The sequence below is a fragment of the Antennarius striatus genome, chromosome 15 (genome assembly GCF_040054535.1).
Source record: "Antennarius striatus isolate MH-2024 chromosome 15, ASM4005453v1, whole genome shotgun sequence".
Lineage (NCBI taxonomy): Eukaryota > Metazoa > Chordata > Actinopteri > Lophiiformes > Antennariidae > Antennarius > Antennarius striatus.
Window position 1 is genome coordinate 2,069,750 of NC_090790.1, and position 10,106 is coordinate 2,079,855.

General features: G+C 42.8%; 1 protein-coding gene across 1 annotated transcript in view; it reads left to right on the forward strand.

The window, feature by feature from the left end:
• Window positions 1-10,106, forward strand: part of tln1 (talin 1) — a 56,707-nt gene extending 46,601 nt beyond the window's left edge. The window contains exons 50-57 of the mRNA XM_068334766.1: window positions 99-206; window positions 1,823-1,928; window positions 2,192-2,316; window positions 2,534-2,659; window positions 3,364-3,426; window positions 3,505-3,687; window positions 7,660-7,785; window positions 8,854-10,106. Of these exons, the coding sequence (XP_068190867.1) occupies window positions 99-206; window positions 1,823-1,928; window positions 2,192-2,316; window positions 2,534-2,659; window positions 3,364-3,426; window positions 3,505-3,687; window positions 7,660-7,785; window positions 8,854-8,988 (972 nt within the window). The 3' untranslated portion in view covers window positions 8,989-10,106. The remainder of the gene's footprint in view (window positions 1-98; window positions 207-1,822; window positions 1,929-2,191; window positions 2,317-2,533; window positions 2,660-3,363; window positions 3,427-3,504; window positions 3,688-7,659; window positions 7,786-8,853) is intronic.

A 10,106-nucleotide genomic window follows, 5' to 3' on the forward strand; every position in this document is an offset into this window, starting at 1 on the left:
TCACAGCGTTGGATAATTCCCTGTTGTTGTTAGGAGACTTCATTGTTTCCTCCTTTTCTTGTTATCAAATTTGACTCAAACATCGTTTCTTCCTTTAGGAAGCGGCGTACCATCCTGATGTTAGTAATGAAGTCCAAATGAGAGCTCTACGGTTTGGCAACGAATGTGCGTCTGGATACCTGGGTCTGCTGGAACACGTGCTGGTGGTAAGACAGCATTACCCAGAATACACACCAACACCTTCACAAAGTTGTTCAAGTAGTCCACAGAAACATTTCTACAATGAGAGAGAAGCAAAACGCAGGAGCTCTGCTTTCCTGTTTGACAGCAGCTCACCTGTCTGACGGCCTGAGAGTCCTGTAAGACACAGAAAAGGGTTTAGAGAGCCCAGTGTAACAGGTTTTAATGCATAAAAGTTCACACATTTCTTCGATACTTTTCGTCCTATGGACATTTGATGACTGGTTTCATGTAAAGAATGAAGGAGGAGTCATTGCCTGCCTGTCAGACAGCACAGAGGGATCCACTGACACAGACACACACTGACCGCTAGCCCCCAAGAGGAACAAAGAGCATTTGTATGACTAGAGGTACTGAAACCATAGAAAGCAGTCCATTAATTTTCTAGTGAAAACAGATCACCTGATCGCCAGATTTGGGTGTTATTGATCTGCTGATCATTGATCAGTGTGAGGTGTGATTTGGTGACTTGCTGACAGGATGTGGACTTGATTCTTAGTATTCTGTTACATCACATATAAGTGATAGCTGTAACACACACACGTGTGTGTGTGTGTGTGTGTGTGTGTGTGTGTGTGTGTGTGTGTGTGTGTGTGTGTGTGTGATACAGTTTCACTCACTGCCTGCATTCCATTACAGTCTCACGTCGACACGTGAATAACTGTGAGCTGGCTGTGGGCGGAGCTTGTTAATGCCCTGCACCTGTCACACCGTTTAAACAGCATGTGTGCCAGGACGGTCTGAGGACACACACTGGAACACACACATCTATGCTGTTAATTCAAGCAGCCTTACCTTTATTTAATACTGAAACAGGTCTAATAGTCACACGTATGTGGTCCAGATGCTGTGGGCAGGCTGTCACATGACCATGAGGGTCAGCCTATCAGGGGGTTTTACGTCAGGTGACGCGACTGGGAAACAACCGTGTTGTGTCTGAATTACATCCAGTTCATTTATGGAATTAGGTGCAGATTTGTTTTATATATAAAATATAAATATAAAACTAGAGTCTGATGCATGTTCACTGAGACATTTTGAAAGAAATCTCCATATATTTCCATATTTATTTCCATAGGTATTATAATATGGAAAGTAATTTGCTGTCATTTGTAATATTTAAATAAAATAAAAAAATTAAATACTGTAGTCAGTCGATGAATGTTCACTGAGACATTCTGCATCTTCATATCTTTCCATATATAGAATGCCAGCAATTTTGTAAGTACAGAAAAAAAAAAATTAATAGGGTAGAAAATCATCAAATCACACCAGAAACGATGTGTTCTCATTCAGTGACATGTCTTCACCGTTCTGTGGTGAACACACGTGCGTCACACGTGGACAGATGGTTTATAGATGAAGGTGTTCAGATCTTCAGTTTCCTCACAGACTCTACGCGTCTGGATGATGATGATGATGATGATGATGATTCACTTTGCTGTCTTCTCCTCCAAAGCGTTTAAAATGACACGCACAGAAGGGTTTCGATCGATCGGCATTCGATCAGTTGGAGTGATCACTGAACAGATCACACCAGAGTGTGTATAGAAACATTTTAAAGTGTGATTTGTTCCCGCAGATCATCCAGAAGCCGTCTCATGACCTGAAGCAGCAGCTGGCCATCTACTCCAAACGGGTGGCGGGTTCTGTCACTGAGCTCATCCAGGCAGCAGAAGCCATGAAAGGTATTTTACCCTCTTACCCTCTTCTGGGGCAGACATCTGTGAAGGTGACTGATCAAACCATACAAATAAGGATCATTTAGGGTGTGTCAATCTCACTCATTACACCAGCGCTCACATAGAAACACTGTGTGTGTGTGTGTGTGTGTGTGTGTGTGTGTGTGTGTGTGTGTGTGTGTGTGTGTGTGTGTGTGTGTGTGTGTGTGTGTGTGTGTGTGTGTGTGTGTGTGTGTGTGTGTGTGTGTGTGTGTGTGTGTGTGTTGCAGGCATGGAGTGGGTGGACCCCGAGGATCCCACCGTCATCGCTGAGAACGAGCTTCTGGGTGCAGCCGCCGCCATCGAAGCCGCTGCCAAGAAACTGGAGCAGCTGAGGCCCAGGACCAAACCCAAGGTTAGACACGAGCCTGTTACCCTCACCACAGGGTCACACACAGTGTGTGTGTGTGCCCACGTTGTCACCATGATTCACGGCCGTGCCGCAGACCTCACCCTGTTAGTGTTATGATGCTGTTGGTATTTATTCTCTGCTGTAAACCCAGACTGTACGTCTGACTGGATCCCTGTAACCCGGCGTGTTTAACGACTGTTGGTTTTCCTCTCGTAAACAGGAAGCAGATGAGAGTCTCAACTTTGAGGAGCAGATTTTGGAGGCGGCCAAGTCCATCGCAGCTGCCACCAGCGCTCTGGTCAAAGCTGCTTCGGCCGCGCAGAGGGAGCTGGTGGCTCAGGGGAAGGTACGGACCTCACGTCTGAAACTACAAGATGAATATTTTCAGGCATCTACCTGCAAAAAGCTTGGATGCTACATGGAGAAGCATTCAAGCCTTCAAATCTGCTGGAAACAGTTTCAGCCCCAGTATAAGCTGGAGCTGAAATGGCACAAACTGGTGTTACAACCAAGAGCTGTTCGTCACTCAGGGGAACATCTCAGACGTCCACCTCACATCGCTCACCGTTACAGACTGCTGCAGGTTCTTAACCAGCAGGTGTCACTGCTGTCCTCTCGTACCATTTCCCACTTCCTATTTCTTCTTCTTTTCTTTACTGTAGACATTAAATGCAGTAATTGCTTCCTGCAATTTTTCAGAAAGTCTGGGTCATCCTAAAGAGTGCCTTCACCGTTTCCACCCAGTCGTGGTCCAGTTTGATCCAGACCAGCACCGACTCTTTTTGTCGGGCCAAGGGCTGGGTGTGATCAGATCTTGGTTTCTCAGCTGCAATTGTGATCTAAATTAGTGAAAATTATGAGACTCTAAATTAGGTATTTGTAAATTATTTGTTTTTTCTCTTGCAAATAATGTGGGGATTCATATTCTGCTAAATATAAATGCATCATCCATGTCAGTTGTGTATTCCTCCTCTACCCCTCGGAGTATTGTGGTTTTTTCATATCCAGGACTGTTTTTTCAAGATAAACCCAGGCTGCCTGTATTTTCAGGTGGGGGCCATTCCAGCTAATGCAGTGGATGATGGACAGTGGTCTCAGGGGCTCATTTCAGCTGTAAGTATATGTAGTTGTGTGTAGATGGATAGATGCTGCATTCAGCTGTTCTTACTATCAATGTCACTCACTGCTCAGGCTCGAATGGTTGCAGCAGCAACCAACAACCTGTGTGAAGCAGCCAACTCTGCAGTGCAGGGACACGCCAGCGAGGAGAAGCTCATCTCTTCAGCCAAGCAGGTGGCAGCCTCCACTGCTCAGCTGCTGGTGGCCTGTAAGGTCAAGGCTGACCAGGACTCCCAAACCATGAAGAGGCTTCAGGTCAGCGTCGCATGATACCGTGAAGGAAACACAATCAGTCAATCAGTCTCACACATTCTCACACAATCTGACATATAAACCATTTGGAGACACATAATAAAGTTGTCTTTATCACTAGATATCAATCTGTCTAGATCAGGTACATAACCTACCTCTGGTACATGAACTACCTCTGGTACATAAACTACCTCTGGTACATAAACTACCTCTGGTACATAACCTACCTCTGGTACATAAACTACCTCTGGTACATAAACCACCTCTGGTACATAACCTACCTCTGGTACATAAACTACCTCTGGTACATAACCTACCTCTGGTACATAAACTACCTCTGGTACATAAACCACCTCTGGTACATAACCTACCTCTGGTACATAAACTACCTCTGGTACATAACCTACCTCTGGTACATAACCTACCTCTGGTACATAACCTACCTCTGGTACATAACCTACCTCTGGTACATAAACTACCTCTGGTACATAACCTACCTCTGGTACATAACCTACCTCTGGTACATAACCTACCTCTGGTACATAACCTACCTCTGGTACATAAACTACCTCTGGTACATAACCTACCTCTGGTACATAACCTACCTCTGGTACATAACCTACCTCTGGTACATAAACTACCTCTGGTACATAACCTACCTCTGGTACATAACCTACCTCTGGTACATAACCTACCTCTGGTACATAACCTACCTCTGGTACATAACCTACCTCTGGTACATAAACTTCCTCTGGTACATAAACTTCCTCTGGTACATAACCTACCTCTGGTACATAACCTACCTCTGGTACATAACCTACCTCTGGTACATAACCTACCTCTGGTACATAACCTACCTCTGGTACATAACCTACCTCTGGTACATAACCTACCTCTGGTACATAACCTACCTCTGGTACATAAAGTACATCTAGACGATGTATTTACATCCAAGAGCTGCCTTCATTTCTCCAGGATCTCGTTCTGGCGATGGGGGGGTCTCCAGCACATCCCAGACATTCTCATTGGAGTTCAGCTCTGGACTCTGGGGGGGCCAACCCAAAAGAGATGTTTTGTGGATCATTAGGGAGAAACAAGATTCCACTGATGAAAACCGGCCCCTTAATAGATATATTCCAGTTATCAGCTGATCTACTCTTTTGGACACGTAGTGATTAGTGGCACTGACTAATTGTTACGACTAATCTAAGGCAGATTAGTTTCAATCCCTGGAGTTCTCTCTCTGAGGAAACTTTAACTATTAATTACTCATCTAACACATTCCAATGGAGGGTTCTATTAGTTTAGCTGACGTCTAGTCAGGTGATGTCTGGGGGGGGGCAGTATCTGGGGATAGGGTAACTAATGCTCGGACTGGGGACCGGAAGTTACCTGTTCAAGACCCATGTGGGCCAAGACACCTGGAGTGTGAGCTGGCAGTGGGAGTTCAACTCCTGAACACTGCCAAGGTAGCCTTGAGCAAGGTACTGCCCCCCCTACAAGCTGCTCAAAGTCTACTTCTTCTTTGTTTTTTTAGCATGAGCATGCATGCATTTGTGAAAAATAGAGGCTGAGTCAGCGTTGATTGCCACGGCAACCATAGCAACAGAGTTTGTTGAACAGCTGGAGTTGGTTTCCCAACCCTCTAATCCTCCTAGCCGTCAGAATGACACCCGATATGAAGAGATGCATTTGAGATGTGTAATCTCATGTGTGCTGCTGATTCCTAGCGTACCTGCTGAGGAACAATGACACTATGCAGCAGCTGAGCTCGGTGGAGATCGCTCTATTTATAGGATGGAGTTGGGGTGTTTAGGGTTACAGGTGAGCTGCATGGCTTCTCCATTGGGATTAGTCTGGCCTATTTTAGGACGGATGGAGGATGTTCAGGCATTTAGTCCTCAGTATGTCTCAAGAACCAAAAGATACAAATTATTAACACTCAATAGCTTTGTAACAAATGTCCACACATTTAAAACTCCACACTTACTGTCCAATATGTTAAAATCTTAGAGTAAGCTTCTCTGTGCTCAAGTTGACCTTATTTATAAATTAGATGTGTCTTGAGAGCACAGACTCAGTGTTAGAAATAATATAGCACACTAGGCTTGGACTGACCTTTATGTGTAACTGATGCACTCAAGTCCCAAGACATAACAGAAACTACAAGTATCTCCTGTCAGACTGTCCACCCAAAATACTACCTTTAAAGTGTGTGTATGATAACATCAGCCTGCCCAGGCCATCTCATATTCTCTCATCCAATCAGCAGTGGCTTATCTCCTCCTCTTCTGGGCCTGCAGCTGCCACCAGAGTAATTCACATACATTTCTGTCCACAGGAGCCGTGGAAACAATCCACCAGTCCAGCCTAGGCTCTAAGAACTGGAAAGATTAGTCCTGATCTATGATTAACCCCAACAGCATTTGCTCTGCACTGTTTTCCAGTCTGCATTTTAACTCACTAATTATAAAAAGTCAGAAAAACAGTATTTCTACCAATTTCAGTCATGAAATGAAATGATTGTCAACTCTTTTTATTTTTTCTGAGAAAGTGAAAAGGTCTTTACAACAAATTGATATTAAAAGATACTTTTCTTTTTAAAAGTTGCCATGACTAGCTGAAACACAAAATTAAGGAAACAACTCCACTGATGATTCACGTGAACAGGGAGGAAACCCTTCATCGGGTACTGAATGGACACGCCCAGCAGGTTGGAGTCTGACTGTTTGCTGTGTGGCAGTAGAGATAAATGTCAATGTGAAGACAAGCTAGTGTCTATCACAGTTCTTATCACAGTAATACATCATGTAGATGTAATATATAATATGATGTATGATGCAATATGATGAATGTTACTGGCTTGTGTTATAGTAAGTCAAAGGAGGAAGTTGTATAAATGTTTTTTTTACAGTTCAGTTCTTCGTAGGCAAAGAGATGATTGACTTTGTGCTGATCCAACAGCTCTAAACCATAAAAATATGATTAATAAGCTACAAACAACTTATTGTTCATCTTATGGAATGGAACTGGCGTAATGCCTGTTTCAAAGCACACAGCCAATCTGTCAGCACCACATCCGACCATACATCCCTCCCTCAGGACTAATGCATCCATAGGAGGGCAGTAAAGAGTTACAGCTGTCATCTCAGACCAAAATGGTGTCATCAGCGAAGTTGTGATAATGAAAGCGGTTAAAAAAGAAAAAAAAAGAGGTCAGAGGACAGTTTCCAAACCCAACATCAGCCCACATGTCTACTGGGACCTGGTCTGTGAAAGACATGCCTTATGGAACACTGCAACAAGGAACGCTGTTTTTAAATTTTTTAACAGTAATTGTACCAGAAATGGAGGTAGAAGTTTGAATCAGACAGATGCTTTGCCCTCGCTGCTGTGTTGTAGGACCACAAACACTCCAGCCAATCATAAACCAGTAGAGCAGAATTCTGTGTGTGTGACGGTACCGTCCAGCTCAGCCTCTGCTTTCAGCTCACAGAGCCCCAAAAGGAGAAAATTCTTCTTTGTTGGATCTCAGTTGACCAATAAGATGAATGTTTAGCTTCCAGTGTTCAACACTCTGCTGCTTGTTGCCTTTTACAGCGATGATCCGGTCCTGTTATGGTTTTCTCTCTCTCTATGCTGGAAGCTTCATTTCCTTTCCAGGAGTTTCTGTTCACAAGACAGTTGGTGTGTCTGCAGCTTTTATTCTACATGTGTTTATTTCCTTGTTTCAGACTAAATCATGTTCAAGTTTTAGAAGTTTACTGTTGGGATTCACCTTATTCTGTCTACACTTATAGAGAAAAACCTCTATGAAGGTCCCCCCCCCCCTGTTTTTTGTGGTTCTTTGAACTGTTATGAGATCCAGATAAGACAATGGATAAGTGGACTATTTATCTCTTACCTCTGTCCAACATCAACCATGAATGCTCACACCGGTCTACTTGTGGCTAATGTTCCTCACTGTTCCTGCAGGCTGCTGGGAATGCCGTGAAGAGAGCCTCTGATAACCTGGTGAAAGCAGCACAGAAGGCTGCGTTTGATGCTGAGGATGACCAGGCTGTGGTGGTGAAGAGTAAGATGGTGGGAGGAATTGCTCAGGTGAGGCAAAGAGACGGAGATACAAACACAAACCAGATCTAGCTCGGACTACAAACTGAGTTTAGCTTAAAAACTACACAGAAATAAATAGTGAAGTCTACGTGGAAACATCTGACTACCACTTCAGTGATCTCTTAATGGGTTAAAATATATAGCCAATATAAAAACTAATGAATAACTTTTAAAACAAGATGATGACAAAACATTTAATGTTTTATGATGTTTAAAGGGGAAGATTTAATGTAATGTCTTGTGTACTAATCTCAAATAGTAATGCACCATCCCATGTGAACTGTCCTGGTGGCAGAATGGGGGAGTGAGCATCTGCTTTATATTGAACAATGAAAATGAAAACAGAAGGCTGATCGAGTCTGAATCTGAAAGATGTAATGATGAAGTCGCCACGGGCAGCGACTAGGGGCGAAACGTATTAACTGTTAACAATAACTAGCATCAATGCTAGTTAATGTTACTGTGGTTACCGCTGCTTACTGTTAGTTGCTCCTGTCGGGCTGTGTTCAGCTCTTGGGTTGGTGCTCAGACAATACTAGAAATCATTCTGATTTGTAATGTAAAAATCAATATGTTTGCTGTTTGATCAGGTTGAACCTGTTTGATCGGGGTGAACCTGTTTGATCAGAGTGAAGCTGTTTGATCGGGGTGAACCTGTTTGATCAAATTGATCGGGTTGAACCTGTTTGATCAGGGTGAACCTGTTTGATCAGGGTGAAAATGTTTGATCAGGGTGAAGCTGTTTGATCAGAGTGAAGCTGTTTGATCAGAGTGAACCTGTTTGATCAGGGTGAACCTGTTTGATCAGGGTGAACCTGTTTGATCAGAGTGAACCTGTTTGATCAGAGTGAACCTGTTTGATCAGAGTGAACCTGTTTGATCAGAGTGAACCTGTTTGATCAGAGTGAAACTGTTTGATCAGAGTGAACCTGTTTGATCAGAGTGAACCTGTGCAGTGCCGTTGTGGTGTCTGCACTATTCCTGCTCACTCATCACGCTGTGGATGTGGGACCAGCCTTCACCCGGGCGTTGTGCTGAAAGTCTGTTGTGTTGCAGATCATGGCCGCTCAGGAGGAGATGCTGCGGAAAGAAAGGGAGCTGATTGAGGCCAGGAAGAAGTTGGCCCTGATCAGGAAGCAGCAGTACAAGTTCCTGCCGTCGGAGCTGATGGAGGACTGCGATGACCAGTGATTCAGCGAAAGTAGAAACGTAGCATCAGGCTGATCAACTTACACTCCACAGCGATGGCTCACTATTTTCTGTGTTTCCTTCTCAAAGTCAAATGAGTAATAATGCCAATGTTTCTGACTTTTTCATACAGAATTTTGATACTTAAAGTTGTTATTGAGATAGGCCTACATGTGCTTTAATTTCTATAAAGGGTTTCTATATATCCGGCTGCTCTGTAATCATGTTAATCTGGACTGCATGTCTTCGCCGGTACAAAGGTCTGTCGATAATTCTGCTCGCCGTGAGATCTTAGAGATATGAAGTACAGTGTCATCGTCTATGCAAGTAATCTATGCAATTTTTTATTAGGATGTTCTCTGTGTGTGTGTTTAAAAGCAAATCGATATAAAAGTGATGAGTTCATTATAAAGCGGGTTACATGACACTGATAATATTTTAATTAAGTCAAAAGTAAAGACAATAACATAAAAATGTTAGTTTGTTCCTTTACATTGAAAACTATTTTTGTGATTGAATAAATTAGAGTGGACGACATTTTTTTAAAGTATATTCCAAATGGATCATGATTCTGCTTCTAAACTAATTTTGTGTCAGTATTGCAATTTCAGTATTCAGGCCTGGATTAGCAGACTGTAAACATTATGAAGCCATATATTCAAGCCATATTCATATTGACTGTTATATATACATATTGAACCATTGTGGTGTGGCTGACTTCATAACATGTTGTGTGCTAATATTAATGTAGTTCCTCTTAAGCTTGTTGCAGTTCAGTCCTGGGATGATGGTTATTCTGGGTTTGGCTACCTGTTGACTTCCTGTTATCATTTGTGCCTGAGGTCATCCTAATGTTAGTTAATTTACTTTAATTTACCTTCTGTCTGCTCTGAATTTATAACTCATTCCAGAAAATTGTGAGGACAAGATTTAATTCCACACTTTATTTTTTCCAGTTCTTACTTTCTTCAACATGATGACACAATGAGAACTAAATAGCTACTAAAATCATTCTTTTATTCACAGTCTGAATGATGGTATACATTACATGTGACACTGGTGAACAGCAGTGCCCCTGTAACAGAGATGTATATTCAATAAAGTTGGTTTTCAGTGAAACA